The 27019-nt window shown below is 47.9% G+C and overlaps 1 protein-coding gene across 4 annotated transcripts in view; it reads right to left on the bottom strand.

The window, feature by feature from the left end:
* Positions 1 to 27019, bottom strand: part of SIK3 (SIK family kinase 3) — a 69537-nt gene that overhangs the window by 21233 nt on the left and 21285 nt on the right. For all 4 annotated transcript variants that reach the window (XM_085081789.1, XM_085081791.1, XM_085081792.1 and 1 more), the window contains exons 2-5: positions 12792 to 12908; positions 11539 to 11602; positions 5808 to 5969; positions 61 to 185 (exon numbers count right to left, since the gene is read on the bottom strand). In XM_085081789.1, the coding sequence (XP_084937915.1) occupies positions 61 to 185; positions 5808 to 5969; positions 11539 to 11602; positions 12792 to 12908 (468 nt within the window). The remainder of the gene's footprint in view (positions 1 to 60; positions 186 to 5807; positions 5970 to 11538; positions 11603 to 12791; positions 12909 to 27019) is intronic.

The raw sequence follows: 27019 nt of genomic DNA, 5'->3' as shown, positions 1-27019 counted from the left end.
AGCCAAACAAACAGAGCAAAAATCAGATCAAAGTCAGAGTGAAAAAGGCTCATCACATACCCAAATATCAACCTTTGGCCCATCGTACTCCTTGCCTTCAAAGAGCTCTGGAGCAGCATAGGGAGGACTCCCACACCAGGTTTTAAGAAGCTGGCCAGGGGTGAAGATGTTGCTGAACCCAAAATCTGAAAGAACAAAGAGAACCAGTGAGAGGAATGTGATTCACTCCAACTGTCCTGAACAAATGATACTTGGTTGAGTCTGGTAAAATCACGTACAATCCTGTAATGGATAACTGCTACACAGACACCTGAAATGGAATCACTGAGGCTGGAAAAGACTTACAGGATCATCAAGTCCAACCTGTGACTGATCCCCAACTTGTCACCAGATGAGAGCACTGAGTGTCACATCCAGTCCTTCCTTGGACACCTGCAGGGATGGGGACTCCAAACCTCCCTGGGCAGCACCAAGGAGGGCAGACTGCAAAGGGGAAAAGAATGGGAATTCTGATTTTTTCAGAAAGCGCTACAGGGGATGGAAACTTTTGTTATGGTGTGCAGCTCTACAGAAAGAGTCAAATCCTTCACCAACAGCAAATAATAAATCCTGAAAAAGTCTTCACCTCACAGGCAGCCAACCATCAGCTTACATGGGCACTAATGGCATTCTCTGCTAATTAACCTGCCTTCCCCTGGCTCACAGCTGGGACCTGCACTGCAAAGGACAAGGAAACCAGACTGGATCCAAGAGGAGAGAGCTGGTTCTTGTAAAAAGAAAGAATCTTCACTAAATTTCCTTCCTTTTTTTCGCCTCAATTGAACTGAAGCAAACACAGTCCCAGAGAGGAGTTCTGAGGTGTCCTCAGAAGCAGCTCCACCAAGGACCAGTGCCACCAAGGTCATCTGCAAGTGCTGTGCCTCTGTTTGTGCCAGAGATGTGCCAGCAGGAGGGCGAGTGACATTAATGACCATGGACAGGGACCCACGGCAACGAGGCCATTTCTCATGGCATTGGCACCAGCAGCTCCTCGCAGCAGGGAGAGCAGGCAGGGCCAGAAACACTCACTTTGCAAATTCTGACTGATTAAAGCAAAAAGTGTTGTGGCAAAAATACACAGTAGAGCTGCAGAAAGTGGGAATCTCTTAGGAAGGGCTTAAGATGTATTTTGCCTCTGTCACCAGTCAGAACAGCAGCAGATCTGGGGTGATGCAAAGCTGAGTGGTGGCAGTGAAACACAAGAGTTTCCCAGAGTTGTGGGAAAATTTGACTGAAAAATGTGTATTTTAATACATGTTTATAAATTATAAAGAATATTTGAGGTGCAAAGGATGTTTTTTCTCCATTTCTTGAAATAAATAAACATTCTGCTTGAAAATCCATCTTCGTTTTTATCTGCTAATTTCTCCTTACATCCCTTTATCCACACCCATCCAGAAAGCTTTGTTTTCCTAAATCCTATAAAACTACATGTTTTTTTGAACACATTCAAGATTACCCACTATTAGCAGTTAATTACCAATTAATTACCAGTTCCACACCAAATTCTAAATGAGGCTCACCAGTGATAGCCAATACCTCCATGCCAGAGGCAGGCAAATCCCACCAGCACTCCCCAGAACGCACCAACTGGGGATCCATGCTCCCTCTCACTGCTCTCCTTACAGGATTTTCCATGACCTAATTTCAGGTGACTCCTCTGCTCCTTTGAACAGCTTCTGCAGAACTCAGCAGACCACCTGGTGCTGCTCCTGCCAACTCAGCTCCAGGGGGGCACAGCCGAATTCCTTCTTCCCCTCACTTTGCAGGGAGAAAATTCTCACCGTGGAGATGATTTATGCATGTGGAGAATACCTAACACAGCCTGTTCCTTTGGAAACACCTGGAGTACAGAGCAGGCTGCTCCAACCCCACCTCAAAACTGAGCACAGAGATAGTAAATGTTCTTTAAAAACACCATGGTATCAAAACAAGGCACTTACACACCCATTGGGTTTTTACTGCTGGCAGTGAAGCCATCTAAACCTCCAGCCAGCCTTTGGAGGACAATTCCAGGGAAATAGCACACAGCTGCACAATTGTCTTTTCCACCTCTGCAAGCTTTTGAGCTGCTGTCTCACGTTCAAAGCAGGATGTGTAACAAGTGCCTGAGTTATGGCCACTGGAGCCAGCAATAAATGCTGCAGCACTGGATGTATTTCCCAACACACAGCATTTGTATCAGGTTTAGACATAAACTCCTTATGACTGTGGAATTTTGGCACTTCCCATATATTGAGCAAGTTATCCTGGTTTAGTTACTTTTATTTGTCCTTGTAAGCACACGAATGGGCTTTGAGCACTCGGGGAACCACCTCTGTTTTCCAAAGAGTGCACAGCCAGGAGCAGCTCCAGCCCTGCACAGGTCAGAGGCACAAGGTGTTCCCCACTCTGCTGCACAGGTCACGGCGATGTCAGCAGCAGGGGCAGGGCTGTGCCATTCCAGGGCTGTGCCATTCCAGGTCCATGCCATTCCAGGGCTGTGCCATGCCAGCTGGCAGCACCTCAGCCTCGGAACAGACACGCAACAGCTGCCTCCTGCGCCCTGCTCTGCTTCCTGCAGATTGGTCGGCTGGGAAACTTCACCCCTTCCACATCGTGCTGAAATTCGTCCAGGGATTCACAGCTCTTTTGGACAGGGAGAGGAGGTGGGCAGAAAGGAACATGAAGAGTCTGTCCTTAGGGAATGGGGCCAGAGCTCCTGGGCTCACCCCGAGGCTGCCCTGGATTTTGGGATGGAAAACTCTCCCTGCAGAGAGCTGCTGCTCTGCCCAGCCCCTCCTGGGCTCGGGGGAACTCAGGCTGCTGGGCTCTGTGGGGAGCTGGAGCCAGGCAGCTCTGCTCTACATGGACACTAAACAGCTTCCAGACCCCACCTGCACTGCGGGACTGAGGTCAAGGCTGGGGAAAACAGCAGAGCTTTAAAAACCCAAAGAAAGTTCACGGGAGGATTTGAAAACCCCAGAGCAACTAAGCACAAAATCTAAACCAAACAAAAACACAAATTACAACTTAAATAAACTTTCTTAAAATCTACGGCCAAGGAGATGCATAAATCCACATCCCCAGGGAGCAATCAGGTCTCATTCCACAAACAGATGCAGAAGGAAAGGGGCATTTTTCAAGAGCAAGGTAAGTCCCAGTGATGTGATGCAGGGAAAATATTTAAGAGAAACATCTCTGCTACAAAACAGTGGGTCCAGTCCCTCAAGTTTCCTTGGGGCAGAGCTCAGGGAGTGGCTTCAGTGTGTGCCCAACAGGGATTTTATCCTCAGGAGGGGAAGGAGCCTCTTGCAGACGAATGCAAAGCGATGCATAGATCAGATTCCTCTCCGAAACCATATCCCGGGAAGGCCAGGGTGTTTAGCAATCATCAACTCCTGGCTGAACTCTCCGGCTGGGAGCACAGGGAACGCAGTGCCAGCAGCTACTGACTCAGACTCTGAGAAGGTACACTGGAGAAAAAGCATCCATGGGAAAAATGAGAGCAAGGGTCAGGGCGTTGGGATCTCGCTGTTTACGGAAAAATAGCGTAGCAGCAATCAATCAAAAAAACCCTCAAATAGTGACCATCAGTGAGAGCAGCAGCACTGCCCACCCCAGGGCTCCCTTGCTGAGAGCTGGGACCTGCCTAATGCCAGGCAAATGGATGTCAGGAGGAAAGTGCCAAAAATCAGCACTGATGAGAGTCTGAAAAGCTCCAAAGTTTGAGTTATACACAATTAACAGGTTTGGCAGCAAAGGTTCAGCTGGTTCTCTACCAGTGTAACTGCTGTGTGCATTTCTGTAGCATTTCTCCTGGGAGGTCTGGTGTGAAGCAGATCTGTTGATATCACTTCTTTTTTTTTTTTTTTTGCTCTTGAAACAATGGAAGAATTGGTGTCAAGTTGTAATTGGTGAGTTATAGGGAGAAAACTTAATACTTGGAAAATCCTATACCATAAATCAGCTTTTCCAGGCTACTTTTCAAAGCACTGCAGCATCTTCCTGCCAAGGCAAACACTGCCACCACCAGGGTGGGGACTATCTCCTGGAGTCATTCTGGGAGCACAGATTTGGAAGGAAAATAGTTTCCAACTCCCTTAGATAAAAAAAGGTTTCCACAATTTCCAGCCCTTCTCAGCCTGTTCATGTGCACATTTCTCCAGCAAATCCAGCTGAATTCCAGTTTCCACCTGGCTTAGTTTTTAACTTCTCTCTGTTTGCCAGGCTCCCTCCCCCTCCACGCAGAGCGGATTTTCCCCGTGAACACAAGATGGCCTCAAACCATTAGCGCAGCCTTTGCATAAAACACCACAAAGTGCTGCTCAGACACCTCCCCACAGCCTCTCCCTGAGCTCCACGACCTCTGCACTCCTACTCCAAGGGGCTGCACTCCTGCTTCATCAGTGATGTGTCTCTCACTTATCTGCTGCTCCCAGGACAGCGAGGAGCAGGTTATCATTCCTGTCTCAAGGAGGACATGGTTCACACTGTTAAGCACCAGAGGAAGGTCCATAAAGTCCTTCTCTCCTTTCTACTCCTTCCCCACTCCCTTCTCACAACAGGACGATGAGTGAAGCCTAAGAAATTACTGATGATTTTAACCACAAACCTAGCGTTAAACTCTAATCTAACACCTCTGGATGGTACACGAGAGAACAGCAAAAATGAGCCAGACTGTTTCCTTTCTTCAAGATGCTATCAAGACAGAGGAGTATTTCCCACGTCCCAAAAGTAAAATTTCTCAGACTGAAAAGTTTTGTAGCCCTCAGCACCTTATTTTTTTTTAAGTCAAGTTACAAAGCCTTGCAGAAGACAAGAAGCTCACCCAGGAAGTCTGTTAGGACAGTGGGCAACAAAGTGCTTTCCAAAGGTGTTCTGCTGTGCTCTAGGCTCTGGTAGAATTAAATGCAGAGTACAAGATCTATCACTTCCAAAGCCCTTGGAATGAGATGACCAAGGGAGAATCACAGAATATTCTGAGTTAGAAAGGACCCACGAGGATTGAGTCCAACTCTTAAGTGTTAAATCTTGTTGGTTCAATTAGTAATAATCCCACCAGGCCAAATAAATTCAAGCCTAGCCAGTGCCCTCCAGAGCTCAGCCAAGGCTCAGTCTCATGGTCAGAGCACCACAGACATGCAGCTCTGTGTTAGGTGAGGACAGAAATGCCCAAGGAGGAAGCTCTCTGGAAGGGCAGTTAGTGACAAAAAAATCCTACTGTTCTCCAAAACTCTGGGAGGCAGCAGGCAGTGAGGGGCTCTGTGTTCAGCTGCTTCAGCTTCTCTCCCTGGAGGGAATAAAACCCCAAAGCACTGAGGCCACTCTGGCTCTGCCACATCATCAATGATTCCAGGAGTGCTGTTTCCCCTTCACTGCTCCACCATCCACCTTGTCATCCCTGCTTTGCCATTCCTGCTCTCTCACCTAGCCTGACCCGCTCTGAAGAAGCCCTGAACCAGCATCAGGACTCAGAACAAGGTCAGTTTTGTGATCCTGTCTCACCCACCACCCAGAGGAGTGAACGCCGCAGTGTCTCCAGCCTGGGAAGCCAAACCTGCCTTTTTTTCCTTCTCCTTTTACTTTGCACTACTTGAAGGGAGATATAAATCTCCTGGCTACAACCTGGCAGTTTCAGCTCTGGGCAGCAGGCCACACAGAAATCCAAAGCTTCCTTTAGCTGCACCGCGTTTCCTCCTCCCTGAATACCTGGAAGCAGCCAGTGCCTAGGTTTATTAACTCCTGACAGCAGCTGCCTTCCTCCCACACCGCTGGGCTTAGCTCACCTGCTATTTTGATGTTCAGGTTCGCATCCAGGAGGAGATTTTCTGCCTTCAGATCCCTGTGGACGATGTTACGACAGTGACAGAAGTTGACAGCAGCCACGATTTGCTTGAACTTCCTCCGGGCTTCCTTCTCAGCCATGCGCCCGTGGGCCACGAGGTGATCTGTGAGGTGAAGGAGGACACAGGGTTATGGACACAGGGGCTCCTCATGCTCGTGGAGAGAGATGGGGAGGTGGGAACAACGTGGGCACAGCGTGGTTTGCAGCCCCGACAGCAGACATGGAAGAGGCACAAGCAGGGATCTACCAACCACTCCTCACCTGGGCTGGCTCCAAGTTAAAGGCTTTGCAATTTATTTTATACAGAGGACAGCAGAGGGGATGTCTGGAAAATCAGAACTGTTTTGTACACAAGTGCGAAGGTTTTAAAATGTTTTTCTACATCAAAATAAAAACGAAGCTTTTCCAGCCTTTGCCTCCAGTCAGACCCCAAGCCTTGTACCACATCACCTGGAGAGGTGCAGCTTCCTGGCCACATGCCATCCTTCCTTCCCCCTGGTTTTTCACAGGAAACGTGTCTTTGCTCTAACATGCCTCAAAGATAACTCCTGCTGGAACCAGCGAGGTCCCAGGTAGTCACAGCCACAACCAGCTGCTCACCTCAGCTCTCCAGCCAGCACAGCCAGCACCAGCTGCAGGATGGATTTAACATCCTCCCTCCCTGCAGATGGGCGCAACAACATCCTTGCGAAATCCAAGAAAGCATTTCATTACAAAAACGGAGCTGGCCTTCGCTACGGAAATCTGAGCACTCCCAAATATTTTGCTGAAAGCCTGTACTCTCACTCCAAGGTAGTGTTTGTTGCCAGCTGGGCTTTCCTTGGAAGCCAGCACTGCACACACGGACAGGAAAAGCCTCTCCAAGAGATCACAAAGGCAGGCACACAGCAGTGACCCAGCTGAAGTCAATCCACTTAAAACCTGGAAGCACCAGGCTCACAGAAGCCACTTGTCACCGTCCCACGAGTGGGGATGGACAGGCAGGAGACAGGCAGCAGAAAAGGCAGAGAAAGGAAGCCTCATTTCACGAGGTTGTAACTCTTTGGTGGGGCCATCGAGTTGGCCTGGAAAGATTTCTGGCCAAAAGTAGGCTGAAATGATTCATGCCCCTCCCTAAACTCCATTAAACTGGGGGCTCAATGCAGATACCTGTTCTTGAAAATAATAACAGTAAATCATTTATGCAGGTTTCTCATCAGGTGGTTGTGTTTCTCCCCAGTCACCCATTCATTAAAATACCTGCGACATAATTGACTCGCAGTAAATACTAATTACCAAGATCCATCAAAGCAGTTGTGCTGCTCCTGACTGCACAGCAACCTACTTCTGCCTTTGCCCACTCATGTTGTGCAACAGACTCGAGGTGTTTTTCAAAGAACTTGTCAATTAACTCTTATTCATCGGATAAACTTATTCCATAAACAAACCTGAACCAGGGTTGGGGAAGGAAAACCATCACCAAGTCAAATCTGACCCTCAGCAGAGCAGAGTTACCATCTCAAATTGCCCCGTCATATTTCATTAAGGCATTTGCATGGTCATAAATTTGTTACTCTAAGGAGACTGACAGCAGAGCACAGCAAGGGCTGCTCCAATTTAAGCCACTGGTCAACAGGTAATAGCTCAGCTCCTAAACAAGGTCATTCACACCTTCTACACTGCTGGGATTTGGGAGCACAGCCTGTCCATGCTGCAAGTGCCCTTGAAACAAAGCATAAGGCTCCAATCTCTCAACAATTTCCAAAATATTTTAGCAATTCTCCCGCAGGCAAGAAAACAAACCCAGCTACTGCAGCAGGTGTCTTTCTGCAAGGCTCTCCTAAGTGTACTTTTGCCCAAACCAGGTTCACCAGTCCTGGCATGGCTGGTGACACCCATGTTCAGTCCTGTCACCTGGGGCACCCCTGCCCTGTGCCTCTCACCCAGAAAACTGCTGCCCCTTTTGCCTGGTCAGTCCTGCTTAGGCTGCAAAAATCCCTTTTTAGGTTAGGCGTGAAATTTCACTTTTCATGAAGAGCTGGAGCTCAGGCCCAGGCTCTGCACGTAGGCACTGTGCGCCGAGCCCGCTGACATTTCTGCACCAGCTCCAGAGGAAGGACACAAACAATGAGGCTACAGAATACTTCACATACCACCAAGGGCAACTGTATGCCAAAATTAACCATTGAGAGCTTAGTCTGCATAAACCTCCCATGCAGTGGAGCTTACAGAGCTGGCCAGAGAGCCAGCAGCCTGCTCTGAATGTGCCAGAGCACCCAGAGCCATGGCTGGGCCATGCTGGCATCACCACGCTCCTCAGCACACAGTGATGCCCCTCTGAGTGTCTTCCAGAGAGGAAAGAATTCACCATTTCGTTGCACAAATTTACAAAGATCAGTCACTGCTCTCCGTACTTATGAAGCACCTGATGCTTCTCTCTGTGTTAAAAAAACAATCCAACCCTACACTGAGGAAAAATCACCTTCTGGTTCAGAGAGCACTGACACACAAGTTTCCACTCCCCGCCTCTGGACAGACACCTTGTGCTTTTAAGCTGCTTTCCGTCTGGAAAACAAAAGCTGATGAAGCTTCACACTTCTTCTGTGTGGTGGATTAAGTCACATTTCCAGTGATTTGGTGACCCTGTGATGTCAGAAGCAGACTGACCTTCTAGAGATGGGCACCACAATGTGGTTTACCGTGTCTGCCCAGTTCATGCCCACAGAGCTCAGGACAAGTGGGTGGGCAGTGGGGAAACAGGGCAGACATGGTAACCACATCAACCAGACGATAATTTTCTAAATTTCCCGTGATTTTTTTGTTAATCGACCAAGAACCCAGATTATTCACAGTTTTCATAGTAAACAGCTGAAATCAAACCAGATTTTTAGACTATATTCCATCTGACCTCAAAAAAGGACACTCAAGGGACCTGGAACAGAGACCACCCTATGTTTAAAAAGAGACATTCACTTCTTCGTAATGTCAAACCAGCGACCCAACCACACGCAAAACACGGAGAGGGACAAAAATAACAATTTACATTTGGCTGCTCAAGCCCACAGCAAACCCAAGCCCTGTCCCTGTGCGCTGCTACGCAAACAAAGTGAATTATCAACCCATTTCCAGTAAGAGCTGAATCAAAGACTCTTACAGCACAGTAAAAGCTCAGCCCTTTTACTGGAAGTTTGGATAAACAGGTGGTGCAGCCCTCCCAGGTGCTGAGCTGGGATCCTCAGACAGACAGGGACAGGACAGACACATGGCCAGTGCTGACCAACTGGGAACATTTGGAGAAACCACTGTTCTTTCAGCTAAAAATTCTGACCTCTAGTACTGCCTGTGCAATAGTGACAGCTCTGTGGTATGGTTTAAGCCGTGGAAAGTTTTGAAAGCATCAGGGAAGCAGCTTAAGATTTGTTCCTTACAAAAAGCTGCAGTTCATACAGCACAGTGCTGTAATTCTGGTTTTATAGGGCTGTGCTCAGCCTTACCCTGGGTGTCTGGCATCCAGAAAACCATGGCTGTCAGCCCCTTTTACCCTTCAGCACTGCATTTTAAAGCCTACGTCATGCAGGTGTTGGGACCAAAAAAAAGGTTAAAAAGACTCAGCACAGGCCCATTTCACAGAGGATCCCCCAGTGCCCAGTAAGAGGCACAGTGACAGTGGCTGTCCTGCCCACACACACCTCACACCATCCCTGCCACACATCCCAACAACCACACATCCCAACAAGCCCATCTGCCCTGGGAGGCACAGGCACTGAGCTGGGGCTCAGTAAAAACTGAGCTTTTACCCAACAGGAGAACCCAGCTGTCCACACTGTCATCGACTGTGTCTCCACCACACAAGGACGTGAGACCCTTCAGCACTGGAGACCCAAGGACTGCAAGGAAACCTTCCCAAAATGGGCTCTTGTTTCCTCCCTGCAAATTGCTTCCGCTGTTAGAACAAAGTCCTAATGGCTCCTCAGGAAACTCTGAATACAAAAAGCTGAGACTTGAGTTTCCCCCTCTCTGCTCTTACATCGAGGGCAGTGCCTGAAAATCCTCAAAACTGGGTTGAGAGGCACAACCTCCTGGCTTGGGTCTGGAGAAGCTTCACACTATTACAGAGCTGGCTGCTCCCAGCTATCAGCGAGGATAAAATGCTGGGCAGCAACATGGAAATTAGCCATGCTAATGAGCTGAATTTACTACAGCAGAAAATCTTTCAGAAAGCAATTAGGTTTTCACTTCGACTCATGCAGAAGGCTATTTTTGTAACCAAAGAATTCATTCCAAGTTTGTATATGAGCTTGCACATAGCTCTGGATTTAAAAAAAAAAAAAAGATGAGCCCATCTCTGCCAAATTCAACAGAAGAGAGAGAAAAAATAAAAAGAGATTTATACTTTTCGGTGGTGATCCACACCCAAGCCAACTCCAGGACACGTGCAGGTGATTTTACTGTGCATGGGAATGTGAATTTCACAAGGCTTTGGAACTGCTGAGTGTGTCCAGCACCATGATTCATGTTTGAATAAACAACTGGAAGGCTCAGCAAGTCATTTTTTCACCAGGCAATCCACACTTCCCAAACATCAGCTGTCACTTGCTTCCCCTTCGGCTGTCACCTTCTCAGGGAGAAATCCAAAGGACATGGACAATATTGACAAGAAGCCATGGCAACCATCTACAGAGGTACTGAGGAACTGGTGGTGCTTTGGAGTTACTGGAAACCAGCACTTTTCAGCTTTTATTTTCCTTAATCTGGGGCTTCTCTTGCTTCACTAAAAGCTTCGTCTTTTACTACAACTCAGCTTCTCCTCCAGCAAAATGAGAAGTGAAATCAAAAGTGAACCTTCTGCAATGACTGACGAGGACAGGGAGAGTGTTCCCAGGAGCTGACAGGCCATGTGTGACCATGTCTGACTGTCCTCACTTCCTTGACTGAACCCAATTCAAGCACACAGGATTTTCCCTCTTTTTGTAGGCTCACATTGGCAAAGCCAGTACAGACCAATGTTGCAAAATCCTGACTTTGTCACCCAGCACAAAATTCCAGTCTATAAGTAAATTCCTATTTCTTTAAGTTTTGCTATTGTTCACCAAACAAATTAATAAATCAGCCCACAGTTCTTGCAATTGTGCTGCACAGATACTTTTTTCCCTTTCAAGAACAGCTCCTGTGGTCAAGAACACTCAGCCAAAACTCTCTGAGACAATGGTATTTGAAAGGGATGTAACCAAGGCTTGCTAAGATAACATCAGATATCACAAAGAAAAGACAAGACATGGTTTTGAGCACAAAACATTTCAGAACTGCAGGACTGCCTGTTTCTTTGAAAGCTACCGACACACCCCAACAGTTCCACTATCACCAACCAGGTTCATGTAACTTGCTGGGAAAGCAAAGCACTCAGCAACACTAAAATCCAACTGCATAACTATTTCCAACATCTTTAATCCCAAAGTGAGCACGAAAGAGGAGCAGCACCACCTGTCAATGAAACCCAAAGAAGAAACAAAGGTTATGGGGGTTATTTTTCCATCGAGTTGGTCTCATTTATTCCTTTACTCCTCTTGTCAATGGAAAGTTTGCAGGCTGAAGGGCACCTCTCAGCTGAAACAAGAGAGTGTGGCAGCTATTTTCAGTTTAGTGTAGTTGACCAAGTGCATTATCTGATTAAAGAATGCAATAAATGTACTTACCAAATATTTCCCCTCCACTGGCATACTCTGTCACCAGATAAATCATCCTCTCTGTCTCCATAACCTGAACACAAGGACAGAGAAGTGACACATAAGGAGACTGCTGAGTACAATGAGAAATAGATCTAAAACCACCTTCATTCCTCCATGCAACTGCTTTCATCAAATCCAAACTATAACCTTCCCATGCATTCCAGGGCTATGTGGAGGAATGGACAGGAACTGGGGACAGTAAGGATGAAACGGCAAGTTTCAAACATTAAATCTACATGTAACACTTCACCTACACCTTCCTCCTCCTCATCTATTTCCCCTCCCTTTAGCACTTGCTCCCCAGTCTTGGGATTTCTCAGGGCTGCTACCCTGCTCTTCTCCCACCCTAAACAAAGCCGAGCTGCAAGTGCCACCTGTTCAGTATCACATCAAAAGCTTTAGATGGAATAAAACAGGTTTTTAAAGGTTTTTTTGCCTCAAAAAAAAATAAAATTAAGGAGTCAGTTTGCAGAGAAGCACTCCCTGAGTACCTTGAAAATGCCACAGTCCCTGTAAGCATCTCACACATGGCCAAAGTAGCTAAACATTAACCTCTGTTGCTTCTACTCAATTTTAACTCTTTGGAGTCCAAATAAATACTCGTATCTCTCAAGCACAGATGGCACACAGCATCCTTTATTCCTCTGCTGCCATCACTCTGCTGCACCCTCCTCACAGAGGCACCACCAGCTAGCTGTGTAAAGGGCAGACCACAAGGGTTCTGCCTCTGGGGGTTTTGTTTGCAGACAAAAAAACGTCAAACAAGCTGGAGAAAAAGTCTACAAACAATATGCAAAAGCAAGTCTGCCGCCGGTATTGATCCCTTTCCAGGAAAGGGCTGAGCAGATCAGCAAGGCCTGGGTGTCACAGGGAGCTGGGCGGGGAGAGGAGAGCTCAGTCCTGCTCCTGGGTGAGATTTACTCCCTCCCTTAAAGTGAGAAGGGGAACCTGCATCCGGTTTCAACTGGGAAACTGAGAAACACACAATGGCCATAAACAAGTGGCAGGAGGCCAGGCCACAGCGGAAGCATGATGTCCCAGAAAAGAGAAGGATTAGCTACACTTTCCCCCTGCCCCTCCAACCAAAGCACTCGGAGACCTTGAAAACATAAAGGACTTTCTCAGTTCCACGCAGAAGCAATGGAGGGATAACTCTGGAGAAAGTGCTACTGCACAGTGTAGAGTCAAAGGATGGAAACTGCACTGCAGAGTGCTCCTACCTGGTACAACCTGATGATATGTGGGTGGCAAAGCATCTTCATGATCTGAACTTCTCTAAATATCTTCTTCAGGTTCTCTTCATCTAGCTGAGTCTTATCAATGATCTTTATTGCAACCTGGCAGAGGGGAAACAAAAGAGAAATTACTGACCCGGCTGCATTATCCACACACCAGCTCCCTGCACCAGGGCTGATAAACCCCAGCAGGGATGGCAATGAGGGGAAGTGTCAGGCTTGTAACAACTGAGGTATTTATTTATCTGTTTTAAACCAGAAGTGCTTTGTAACGCTACACTAATGGAGTTTAAACAAGTCTAAGTGCTTCCAGTCAGATGCTCTCCAGTCTCCACGATTTTTCCCTCCACTTCCCTGGTGCTGGCAGCTCCCAGCTCCTTTGGGCATGGACTGTAGAACCACCAGACTCCAAACATGGAGACACTTCTGTGCTAAGAACCACCTGCCCTCAAGTCCACTGAGCACCCTGTTTCACCCAAACACACACAATGAAGAAGGGAATCTTTTCTGGATTGCCAGGATGAGCAGGAGAGAAAAGGCAGAGTGAAACCTTGATGGAGAAAACAGCTGAGAGAAAAGGCTGCTCTGCCTGGCAGAAGAACATCTGTCCTGCTGCTTCTAAATCAAATTTCAGCCTTAAGTATCTTCCTCCCCACCACGAAACACCCCTGTGAGTGAGCAGCTCCAGTCTCGGGATTTGTGGGATGAATTACCATCCCCCAGCAGGTTTTCTCACTTGGAGATGGCTCTCCCTGGGAAAAGAACCGCTTTTACAAATCTCCTGGTTGCTTTGCTGGAGAGCCTAATTTACCCAAGTGCTGCCCAGGAAGGCTGCAGGATCATGCAAAGGCCTGGGGAAGGGCATGCAAAGCAGCACTGCCACGAAAACCGCTGAGGATGCACTGCCAGAAAGATCTGACACAGAAATGCTCGGCTTGTCCCAGACCCCAGAGCTCAGCGGGGACAAGGACAAGTGCTCTGTGCACAGCCCTGTGCCAGGACAAACCCACAGGGACACACGACCCAAACACATGTCCCTCTCCCGGTGCCAGTGCCAAGTGCAGGGCTAAGGGATGCTCTCACAGGCACACACAATCCAGCAAAAGGATCTTTAGATCCTTTAAGGGAATCTTTCTTTAAGGGAACAATCTGAAGCACATGAAAATTAAGCCCCATATTTTATGATCAAATCCCTGCCAGGGCAATAACCGCCCTGCATGTGAGCAGAACCCAGCAGAATCCCGAAAAGGCACCCAAGCACAATAAGCTGTTTCTTTCATTTGAAACCTTTAATTCAGAGCGCAGGAACGCTTCCAGCCTTCCAAGTCACTGAGCATGCTTCCTACAGCAGGACCGGGAGCTGAACGGCAGCCAGGTCTGGCACTCGGCGCTGGGAGCTGCTGGCAGGAGCGGGGCTGGAGCTGAGGCACGAGGTGAAACGGCAGCAGGGCTGTGATTAATGGGGTGCAGAGCTGGCCCTGCCGGGATGAGCTTTGTGGGACCCGCGGATCTGTGCTGCAGAGATCCAAGCACGGCGCTCAGGAGAAGGCTAGGGAAGTTAAGAGAGCCAGAGGGGGATTGGGAAGCTCTCTCCACATGCTTTTCACCCAGGGCTTTCCTGCAAGAACGGGCTTTTGTAGAGCTTGAGCATAAATATACATAAAAGCTAAGAGACACTTCCTCCAAGAGCAAAGCCAAGATGTCTACCCAGAGACATGAGTCATTTTCAGGCCCAAAGACGTAAATGAAAATCCACAGATCTGGAGTATTCCTAAGCTCCTTACTCATTCCCTGCTCTATATTTGCTCCAAGGAAATCTCATTTCCCAGCTTAATTATATGGCTCGAGCTGACACTCTCGGCCAAGTTCAAGGTATGTAGAGCATCTGACTGCACCCAACTTGGTCAGTAGGGCCAGACACAACACCAGTGAATTCCTCTGGTTTTCACTGATAACCCAGGGCAGGGAGGATCAGGCTGCCACCTCCCCTGTCCCCTTGTGACGCTGCGGGATTTACACGTGCTGAGCGAAACTCCACACCCACAAGACACACAATACCTGGATCTGGAGCAAAGCAAGACAAACAGCACCCAGGAGATGTTCTTCTTGTGAAGGATCTCATCCCGAGCTCAGACAAGCAGCCCCAAACCCAAACCTCCCTTGGGAGTTATGCGGAGGAGAGACCTGAAGGGGTTTCTTCCAAATGTTTTCATTCCACACAAATGCCTCCAGCGACTGATGTAACATGAAAGGCAAAAGTCTCCTGAAAAATCCTGGGGAAACCACCTCGTGCTCTGGTTTCAGGAAATGCAGAGCTTCCTCAGGACCCTGTGAGGGTGGAAGTAGGAAATCCCCTCTGCGCTGGGCAGCAGGGAATTTCAGGGATGGGGGTGATATATGTGATGTTCCACCCAGGGCTTTGCAGTTGGTTTGTTCCAGAGCTTTGCTCTTTGGATTCTTTTGGAGAATCGCTTTTTTTCCAGAGGGAAGGAGTGGTTTAAAGGCTTTCCAGAACAGACCAAGTTGGTTTCTCTATTCCTGCTTTTCCTAGCTGGCTAATATTCTCCCTTCCCTCGAAAGATGATTTGGGATTTCAACAGAAAAGAGACTGGCTGAGATCCTCGGGTCCTGGGATCCTGGCACCAGCCAGACTGACTCCATCTAAAGCTTAGTTACAAGGAATGGCCACAATGGATTCAGCCCTTTCTTTCATTTTTTATTTATTTATTGGAGATCATACGTTGGAGAAAAACAACTGAACAAAAGGATCTTTAAGGGAGCAATCTGAAGCACATGAAAACTAACTTTCATATTTTATTATAAAATCCTTGCCAGGGCAATAACTGCCCTGACTCCAAATATAAAAAAATACTTGTTTATTATTTATGCAAAAAGAATCTGTTTCAGGCAGTTGGAACACTTAAACCCCAAACCCTAAAATCAAGCACATTCCCTCATGCTTACAAACATCCCATAAAATAGAGAGCAAGACTAAACATCATTAAGTAAAGCACAAATTCAGGCACAAGTAGAAGTGGAAGAAAACCATGATCTAAATTCTTAAACAATTAAATACTCTAAAAAAGGAGTCTGAGAAATTAACTATTCTTTTATCAGAAGTTAATGAAGCTTACAGGCAGGAGGATAAATGCCAAGCCTGGAGCATGCATGCTGCTACCAATTAACAAAATGTTCCCGCCACTTGTAAACAGTTCATTTATTCCTTCTTGCATCCAAGTAAAATTTGCACTAGTAATTTGAGAAAGGAATTGTTACTTGGGAGAAATGACAAGTTGCTAAAAACAACTGGTGGAGAGCAGGTAAGGTGTTGAAAGCGAGACCTGCAGGGTGCTGTGGAGGCTCTGCTCTCTGCTCTCTCATGCAAAGTTTTTCCAGATTTTTTTTCTCCTGGTGCACTTCAGCTCTATATTTCTGTGACCCTAAAGCTGTGCTGAGAGCATGTGCATGCCAGGCAAGAGCCTTGTGGGGAGGAGTGGAAATTTCAACCACATGAAAGCAAAAGGGGTAGCTGGGAAGTGGAAGGAGAGGTACCGAAACTCTGCGAGGCCAAAGGGAGCACGCAGTTATATCCCTGATATCAGCATGTCCCACTGCATCCCTCGGGAAGTCAGGAGGGACAGAAGGCACATTTCAGACCAAGACAGCAAGTTGCCTTCAGTGCACCCCAAAATGCTCTGAAATGTGAGATTCTAAGGGTCTCAGGAGCCCAGGCTGCCCCTCTTCCCTGAGCACCAACCATTTCCTTCAGCCTGGCACATGAAGCCTTGGCAATTCTTGCTCTCAAACTCACAGGATTCTCCTAAAATTCCCAAATTGTAACAAAAACAATATTATAAATTCCTATTTTGCACTGAGATACCAAATTTTCCAATCTGGCAGCCAGCAGAGCTAAAGATGCCAAGATGAGTGGCTCTGAAATGAGGGACAAGGCTTGGAATAGGAGAGAGGAGAGTATCAACTCGCTGGAGTTAAAATTTCTATGAACATCTTGTTTCTCAGCTGAGTGTGGATAATAATCCAGACAGACTTCCTTGAATCCATCGTGCCCTGCCAACAGGAAGGGAAATGAACTGCTGGGTGCCCAGGCGGATGGGCAGGGAGAGCAGAGCCACTGTGCCCTGCACTGCTCCAGTGCTTGGAAAGGCTCAGAGAGGGAAAGAGGTGGAAGCACAGTCTGTTTTCAGTGGAAAGGAGCCATGGGACACTGCATCCTTTTATTTCTGTGCTGTGAACAAAGGAGCAAGCCAGAGACCCTGGCCTGGGCTAACATCTCCTCCTTCATGCCATGCATCTGCTTGGATCTAATTATAACTATAATTCAATGATAAATAAAATTTCTTGCATGAGCGATCACTCCATAGAGAAATCACTTCTTCCTTTTCAGTTCAGTTGTTTCTGCAGTGGCCTGAGTGAAAATCAAAAACCCCCACTTCTTTCAAAAGGAGCCCATGTGCTCAGTCTGATCAGTGATCACTGTAAAAGTGTAATTATGGCAGTGGCATTCCTGTAAATCAGCACCGATCTCCTCCATGGAATGGGAGCCAACAGATGGCACCGGCAAACCGACTGCATTGAGAAAATCAACATGTTTATTTGGGAGCAAGACATTTCCTAGAACTGTCCCGGGGAGTCCTCCTGCTCCAGATTCCTCCTGGAAAACGCTCAGTAAACAGTCCCTGGATGGATGTGTCCCTGCAGCTTGGCTCCCGTGTCACTCTCAGGGCACATGGCACAGTGCAACCACATGGAGAGCTGTCACCAGAGAGGGTCTTTGGAATAGAAGAATAAACCTGGAGAAGGCTCATCCACTTGAATTCCTCCTACATTTGCCGTCAGCAAGGGAGCTCCGTGCACTGCAGCCTTTCTGGGCTGACAGTGTGAGCTGTCAGAGGGGCTGACAGGGAACAACTTCTCTTCCCAGCTGCTCCTGCCTGCTACAAACACTTGAGAAGCTCGGGAACACGGCCTGTTTGGATTAAGCAGCTGCTGGAGGGGTAAAAATCTCTCCCGTAAGCAGATACCAGAGCTGCACAGGACCTTCAGGAGAACTCCAGCAGCAGAGACCAGAATTACAACGGAGAAGGAGGAAAAACAGAGGGATAAGGAAGTACATACTGGAGATATGTATATGAGCCACACACAGAGGCACTTCACTGGCATATGGACACACGGCTGTGATAAAAACACAGCGTGAACTCCAGGCTACTGCAGGTCATGTCCCCTTTCGGGAGCTCAGCTGGGTGGATGTCACTCCGCAGCAACGCCGCGCTTCCGTATGGACACTCGGATGGCAGAGGCACATGTTTCTCAGGCAAGCTGTCAGCACAAGCCTGCTGGTGTGTTTAGGGTCACTAAAAGCAAGCTCTCTCCATGCAAATAGGCAATTTGTAGAATTTTTTACTCATAAGAAAATGCTCGACAAAAAGGAAGCACTGACACTGCCGATATAGCCAGACTTCTCTTGGCAAGCTCATGGGTAACACAGGGACATCTCCTCCTCGGAATTAACTAACCAGCAGAACCCACCTAACTGAAAGTGATACAGCAAATAAAACTAGGCCAGTCTGCAGCAGCATCAGTGGCTTTTTGGAGGTGGCATAAATGCAAATATTGGCAGCAATGAAGGCAGGAAACTGTGGACGAAGATGAGCACAGAGAAGCTGCATTTGCTCAGGAAGGAAGTTCTCACCTCGTCCACATCCCTCTGCACAATCAATGCAGGGACTTGTGTCTTGCACAAGGTGAAGAAAACACTGACGGTGTTACGAGAAAAGTCAATACATCCAAATCCTCTTGGCCGGCTGCAACATTAATACTCAGCTTGTGTGAGCACAGTGCTCTGCCCTGACCTTTCCCTGTCCCAGGGGGAAAACAGCCAGGATTTCAGTGGCCAAAGCACAAACCCCACATTCACATCTACGGCTCAGCGAACCAGCTACACCCAGGTAAGAAAATCTCATCATTTCAGGGCATGTACAGCAGCTTACAAATGTCACAGGACTGGAAGCTCATCCACAGCATCCCCAAGGATCCCAGCCTTTACCCCTGCTGAATTCCTCCTTTTCCAGTCCGGGATTAACCCTATGCCAGCAGCTGCAGCTTCTCTTTTCCAACAGAAACCATCAAAAAGGTCCTAGAGGTGAGAATCCCCCCATCTGAAACTTGCTGCTTCACAGCAGGAGCCTTGTAGCAGTTCAATGGTAAATTAATCCCAAATGCAAACTCTTCCCCATTCTGGAAGTTGCAAGGGATGGCAGGTAAATTCTGGCATTTTCAGCCACAGCAAGGGAGAAATAATGTCCTGCAAGCCACTAGAAGGCTTGGTCACTGCTAGAGCTGAGTTCTCCTCTACTTGTCCCACTCACCTGGATGCCAGATCCCAAACCCTCCTGTAGAGCTTCTCATTATTTCATCACCTGCGGCAACAGCGGGAAACAACAGAGCCTCAGAGTTACCTGCCCCGGCTGACAGACACTACATCAGAGCACTCTGAACACCATCAAGGGCTTTGGGATTGCAGAGAAAGGCACGGGAAAGGGAGCTGGAGATGCCATTTAGATAAACAAACCATTCTGGCGCATGAAGAACCTCCCGCTGCAAACGGGAGGTGCTGCGAGGGCGAGCTCCATGAATCATCACCTCGGGCTGCAAACAGACCTGGGAAGAGGCCGAGCACAAGGACACTCCATACAGAGCTGGAAGAGCATATCCAGGATGTATGGAATTACCACATATCCCCACAAAACCTCATGGCTGCTCAGAAAGTCCCCTGGGCTTGAGGCTGAGCAGGACTTCAGAGGACCACACAGTGACCAAGGAGATCAACCATCCACAGCTTAAGCACAGGAATCCCCTTAAGCTACACCACATCTACTTCTAGCCTTTATCCTTCTTAATGACAAGATTCCAGAGCTTTTTAAAGTTCTGGTCAGACACTGAATCACCAAATCCCAGCTCCTGCTGCCTTTTTCTCCTGGTCTACAGCAAGAGACTGAGCACGGGATTGAGCCGAAGGCAGAGCAAGTCTCAGCACAGCAGACTGCAGGTAGCCACACCTAACCACCTCAAACACAACTCAGATAGCCACACCATTCCTGTCTCCTGAATTCCACTGGGTTCACACTGTGCCATGTCTGCATTCCCACTGACCTCTCTGTCTTTTCATTTCGCACTCTTGTTACAGGAGAAAACCCCTCCAGCCTCAACAGCTTCAGCTGACATTTATGCCAGTAATTTGTTTTTAGTTCAGAAGCCTTGTAAAATTCCTGTAATGCTTCCCAGATGCGAGGCTGAGAACTTCACAGGACTCGGAACGTGAATTAGAGGTGGTATGGAAAATTATTTATCCTGGTGAGGGAAGAGAGCAAACCACACCCACAAATGCCAGCCTACAGTGAGTACTTTTACACTGAAATATGTCCACATGTCCATCCACAGAAAGCAGGCACAAAGAGCTGAATGCCTGAGAGGTCAGTCAGTTAATCAAACTCCTCCATACCTGGACTATAAATGCAGAATATCTAAGAACCAGTATTTAAAATTAGCTTAAACCAAAGGAAAAGAGGCTGAGGCAAAAGGCAGGTTGTAAAAGCTCCTGCTTGTAGCATCAGCAGGAATTCTAGTGGGATGTACCAGGGCACTGGTGAGTGGAAGGCATGAAGGCTCAGCCCTGAACACGGCTGTGCTGCAGCCCCACGATCTGCTGACAGTCTGCAGTGCTACCTCCATGGCTTCCATGCAAATTAAAAACACTCTTGGCACTTACTACACAGACTGCACTTGATAATTAAAACCGGTTTTTAAACGCACTCTTTAACTAGTGCAGAAGCTCGTGGAGGTGCATTTAAATTGATGCAAACTGGTTAACTAACAAATGTGATGTGAAAAAGCAGAGCCTGGTCACGTAAGCTCGACTGTTTGGCCAAGGAGGCTCAGATCCAGCCTCTCTGACAGCAGATGGGAACGCTGCAGTTCTGCTCAGGCCTCACTGGACTCCTGCTTGAGCTACAGCTCGGCCTCCCAGCCACCTGCAGACAAGCAAAGCCAAGAGGTGAATCAAAATCTGGGAGGACACTTGCCCACCTTGGTGCCTTTTCAGTCCAGGTCACCGCGTTCAAACCACTTGCTTAATTGCTCTCCACTCAATTCAGGCACTGCAGCCTAAACATCCCATAAAAACAAATAAAGTTCACTTTACCAACACCATTTGTCAGTTTTATTTCAGAAGATGTCAGCTGAACATTACCACTGACCTCCATGCAGGAATCTGACTCCAAACCTCTCCCAAGATTGCCACTGAGCCATTTAAAGAATTCCAGAATCCCTGAGGTTGGAAAAACCCTTTGAGATCATCGAGTCCAACCTGTGCCTGATCCCCACCTTGTCACCAGCCCAGAACACTGAGTGCCACGTCCAGTCCTTCCTTGGACACCTCCAGGGATGGTGATTCCACCTCCTCCCTGGGCAGCCAAATTCAGAATCTGCCAGGAATTTGTAGAGAGCCAGAAGGTCCCCCCTGAGCCTCATTTTCTCCAGGCTGAGCCCCTCCAGCTCCCTCAGCTGCTCTTCATGACTTACTCTCCAGCCTCAGAGAGAGTTGCTTAGCAGCAGAGTTTTGGAAATGTAGTTGCACGCAGGAAGAAATCTTTGACAGCAGGAGATGCACCAGGAATGCTGCTGTGGAACAGAGCCCCAGCAGAGACCATCCCTGAGAGCACAGGGGCCACGAGACATGGAGCCGACCTGCCAGATTTCATGGGAAAGGCCTGGCTCTAACATCAAGACAAGTCTTTAAAAAGCTGCCAGGATATTACAGCAAGAAGGTTTGAAAGCGTTATACAAAGTCCCCTGGATTGTCATTTTGCTCTAATTCAGTCGTGACCTAAAAATGCAAGTGACAGGGAAAAATAGTGCATTTCAGGTACAGAGTGTGCAGTCAGAGGCAGGCTTGAATTACTGGATTATAAAATAACAAAGCTCGGAAATCAGGAAATTTAGAGGCTGGTGTGCATGAAATGATGTGTCGAGAACATATTGTACGTTAGGGTTTGGAATTTTTTGAGCAATACTTATCCTGCAAAGAACACTACTCAGACCAGGAGGTCTCCTGAGAGGAGAGGGAATACTTCACTCCTGTCTAAAAGGTATGAGTACCCAGCACTGGTGCAGCACAAGTTAAGAGTAGCTATTTTTTAAAGACAGAAAATGGCTATTTTTTAATGACAAAACCAACACACGCAGCAGGAGCACCCTTGGCTTGGTTCCCCAGCCTGCCGTGCAGCACAGAAATCCTCCTGCCGTAAACTGCATCCCGGGAAAACACCTGGCACTGCACCAGGACCTGCAGCACAATCACAGAGCCATTTGGGCTGGAAAAGCCCTCCAAGATCATCGAGTCCAAGCTGTGCCTGATCCCCACCTTGTCACCAACCCAGAGCACTGAGTGCCATGTCCAGTCCTTCCTTGGACACCTGCAGGGATGGGGATTCCAAACCTCCCTGGGCAGCCCAAACCAATGTTTAACAACCCTTTCCATTAAGAAATTCCTCCTGACGTCCAACCTGAACCTCCCCTGGTGCAGCTTGGGGCTACTACATCCTCCCATCCTGTTGCTGGTTGCCTGGAAAAGCTGCCAGAGCCCCAGGGAGCCTTTCCACCGACTTCCAGTTGATTTCCTGAGGCTCCGCAAGGGTTAAAGCAAAGGACTTCTGGAAGATATTAGGCACCAATGTCTTGGCTTCCCTTCTGCAAACAGCAACAAGCTCCAGAGGAATCTGTCATCCCATATAACAATCCCTTTCACTCAGCCCCAGCAGCCTGTTCCCCGCTCCTCTGAGCGCAGTAGCTCCGTGCTGGGCTCCTGCAGAGGATCCTGCCCACATTCCAGGGAGGAGGCTGAGCTCCGGCATGCACAGGAGCTGGAATGAGCACGTAGGTTGTGTGTGTGTGCACTTCCATCTGCAGGAAGGGCTCCTGGTTGAAAGAGGAGGCTGCAGAAATGGTAAATATCGCGCTGGGATCACCACACAAAATCTAAAGTGACGGATAAGATGGAAGGAATCGCTATTCCTCTTCGTATGCCATCAGGTTGATTTGGGAATATGGGACTCTGGGCTCCAAAACAGACTTGCACAGATATTTTCCTAACCCTGTAAGCACTGAGTCTTTTCTATACCAAACTAGTTGTATATTCAAAATAACCAAAAGCAACAGCCACATGTAGAAAAGGAATTTTTTCCCAATAGCCAAGATTTTGAATGCCTTTTTTTCAGTATTTATGATTTCAGATGCATCAAGTGCCTCCATGTGCATCATCCTGCTGCTGGCAGGGACTGCAAACACTGCTCCCTGCCCAGCACCTCTGAGATCACAATCAGGAGGTGACACCGTCACCTTTATTTCTGGGATTATTCTGAAGGTGCCAATGGCATTAACACCACGGGATGTGGAGCACACCGAGCGGGAAGGGGCCGAGATTTTGCCAGGAAAGCGAGGAATGAAGCACGATGCCAGATCGAGATGATACACTCAGGAATTTTTAGACGCTGCGTTTGCAGCAGGAGCCTTTGTGCAGTTTGCCACGATCAGATGGCAGTTTCTATGGGAACAAACAAGCAGTGGCCCTGTCACAAGATGTCTTGTAGAGACACTGATGAAGGCACTGAGTCTCAGCAAAGTTTCTCATTCCGCAGTGTAGCCTGGCGAAGATGCTCCAGGTCAGGTTATCAACTTGGGAGGCAGAACTATCATGATACACCCAAAGAATTTTCAGTACAAAGTCAATGCAGTTGTTACACTCAGAATTCTGAATTCAGTCTTTGTGTGCACATAAAGCCTTGGAAGGCTGTAGTTTGCCTCCTCCATCAATAAAGATGTTTGTTACATGCCACAAAACCCAGTCACTGGAGTCTGAGTTTGGCTCCAAAAGCAATAGAAATGATCAAACTAGTGAGACACTGTTTTTTAGCTTCAAACATCAGAACTTTCATCAGTCACAAGACTACAGCAGAAAGCAATTTTCTTCTCAAAACCACTGCTTCTATTTACCATCCCCACCCTTTAAGTTAATTAAAAATCCTTCAATTAGCTGATTTAGGGAGGGTTAATGTTATTGTCAGGAAGACCGGTTCCCCTGGGCCTGAAAACAACTGTGGCTGCCTCCAGCCCCCGATTACACAGAACATTTTCAGACTCAAAGGTTCCAGAGTATCACCACCCCTCACTCCAGAACTGTTATGAAATGAAGTGGAAATTTTTAGAAAGAGAAGCCAAAAGTGAAACTGTGAGGAATGCAGGCTTCAACACATTAACCCTCAACAGCCAAGATAAACCACATCCAAGCCATGGAGAGTCTCTTCCTCACCCTCATCTTGCCCATGCCTTGCACGAGAAGTAAACCAGATTTTGCCAGCTTTAGTAGCACAAATTTACCCCCAGTTAGGTGGGAGAAGCTGCCCCCAGCAGGGTTTATAACAGCACAAAGGAAGATGAAAGGTTGGCAGAATGGGTCTGATCATAAAGTCTGGCTTAAAATAAACTGATGTCCTGCAGTAGTATCCACCTGAATGAAGTCAGAAATCCCCTCACTTTTAGCAAGGCAGAATCAGAAAATCTCATTCCAGCTTGCTGAGGACAAAACACCTTTGCAGTCATTTCCACTAAGACCTCCCAGTGATGTCAGAACACAGGACCTGCCTCTTGGAACTTCAGGAAGCTTCTGCTCCCCCCCAAACCACAAAGATTTGCTTAAAATTTGAATTTGTTTCATAACAAAGCATGCTTGACAGAAGAATCTTCCCCAGCAGTAACTGCACAGACCAACTTGTTAAAGAATCACCTTTCACTTGGGCACAAAACTGAATTACAACACTAGAGAAGCCTACAAGCCACTTCCAACAAGAGTATCTGATTTCCCTTATCAGCAGAAATTACTTAAACCCACAGATAACGCACTCAGGAGCTGAAAACCTCCTTCAAAGCCAAACCATCATCCAGCCCCGGGCTCTCCGGGCTGCGTGGCACAGCATGGTGTGAGCAAAAGGGCACCTGGACAGTGCCCTGTGACAGGGGGCAAAGCCACCCAGGAGCCTGGCTCCCTGCAGGACAGTGACCTGTGACAGAGGCTGGGTGTCACTCCATGGCAGAGCATGGACCTCACGCTCATGAGTCACTTTCTGTGCAAGCTACACTCCGAGGAGTGAATTCAGGTATGGACAGGGCAACTGGAGCTTCCCACGGATCACCCTGGAGGCTCTGCCTCCCAAATGTCACACACGGCCATTAGCCCCAGCTTGGTGACAGCACGTGGCAAAGGGCCAAAGATCAAACAGCAATGGGTGTCACTCTGATCCCTGCTGCTCCATCTATGCTAATCAAACTCGCTCCTGGTGCCAACAGGCAGCACCAAGGGCTCAGATGCCTGGAGACTTCTAAGGGAGATTCTGCCCTCGGCACCAACGCGGTCCTCACGTGTGACAAGTAACCGTGGCTGTCACCAGCTCTCAGACTTAAAGCAGGGGACAATGGAGTATTTTTGGAGCACAGACACTGCTATTTTGAAAGCACTTCGGCGCTGTAGTACCCAAATTCTAATTGTGGCTGCTGCTTTGCTTTGCCACCATAAATCCTGTTCCGAGGGAGTAAGACAGCAGCCAATACATGAGCGTAGGCATTGCACAACTGGGCTTCTACAAGCACTTGGTGTGAAGAATAATGTTCTTAAAAGATTTAATTTCTAGGGAATGTTTAAATACTGAAGAGTAAACACTGAGTCAGAGACACGCACTAAATACAGGTAAATGCAGCAGGGGCACGTGGAAGCAAAGCCGCAGCCTGGAATTCTCTCAATGCCTCTCCTTGTACACGGGAAATTCAGGGCCCACAGAGGACAAAGCCTCTTTTATATGTGCAGAAACTGCAAGAAAACAAAAACCAAACAAATATAGCCGACCTACAGATCCGTTTGGGGGTCTTAAACCAAGTCTGCAGCACACAACTTGGCGTGTCTGAATTTGGGTATTTCAGCTGTGCAAAGCCCAGGTCAGGCAGTGAGTACTTACAGCTCATGGGACCACTGAGTAAGAGCAGCACAGAGATGAGCCCCTAACTGCTGCAAATGCCTGGGGAACTATTGTGCATCTCTGGAAGAGCATCAGAGCCTCTGACCAGCACTGCTCCCCTCCACACACACCCACCAAGCTCAAAATACATCACTTTCCCCTCGTCACAGCATTTCCTACTTCTTCCAAGCAGCAGGTCAGGACTCATTGCACCAGGACACTGACCACACGTTTCCATTTGCTTTCAGGAGAACAAAAATATTTACTTTCACAAGCACAAGCTGATGTGCTACTAAATCATTTCACTTAGCCTAGACCTAATAATCCAGTGAGAGCCATGTAACAGCAAGAGAACTACGTATTAAGGTTAACTCTCCAGTTCCAACAGCCACAAAACAGAGGTGTGTTTTCCTTGCCCACACAGCACACAGCATTTTCTGATCCCAGACTACCCTTCCCGAAGTGCAGCAGCAGGAACTAAGGCTGCTTGGCAGCATCCAGCAGGAACCAGGAGCATGGAGCTTCCGAGCACGTCATGGCTTTTGTTAACCCTCACACAAGCAAAGGCACAGCTGGGGCTCACAAAACCTCTGTGACTTCAGAGCAGCACAGCTCAGTCCCAGGCAGGGCTTTCCCTCTCCACCCATGTCCCAGCAAAGCCCAAACCACTCAGCCAAGGGATTTTTGCCTCCTCAGGAGGGAAAAGGGACCATAGATAGTTCTCTGCAAACTTGGCAGGCCATGTGGGAACTGATACAGCCAGGGTGGGCAAGCTGGAGCCAGGAGAACAGTTTTGGCTCCTAAACTAGAAGCCTGAAAAATTGGAAGTGGCGCTCCATTTGTTTAAATTACCTTCTGAAACCATGCTCCATATGTGGGAATAAACAGTCACTCTGGTAGCCCTAAACACAACCAGGAGTAAATTGTTCCAAGATGCACATCTGCACTTACCAAAGATCAGACAGAAGGGCTGCCAAGGCAGGGCTTCATTTCCCTTACAGGACTTTTTTTCACTTTAAGAACTCCTAACTGAAAATGGCAGCCCAGAAAGGTGCTGTGTAGGGAGCAGACCACCATCACCCCTGCCTCAGCAAATAAAGGTCTCAGTCTGTCCTGCTGCCTTGGAATCACACA

The sequence above is a fragment of the Lichenostomus cassidix genome, chromosome 24 (genome assembly GCF_008360975.1).
Source record: "Lichenostomus cassidix isolate B80296 chromosome 24, HeHo_3.0, whole genome shotgun sequence".
In the NCBI taxonomy this organism is placed as follows: domain Eukaryota; kingdom Metazoa; phylum Chordata; class Aves; order Passeriformes; family Meliphagidae; genus Lichenostomus; species Lichenostomus cassidix.
The sequence above is the reverse complement of the archived record's forward strand: the minus strand, read 5'-3'. Positions and strand labels throughout refer to the sequence as shown.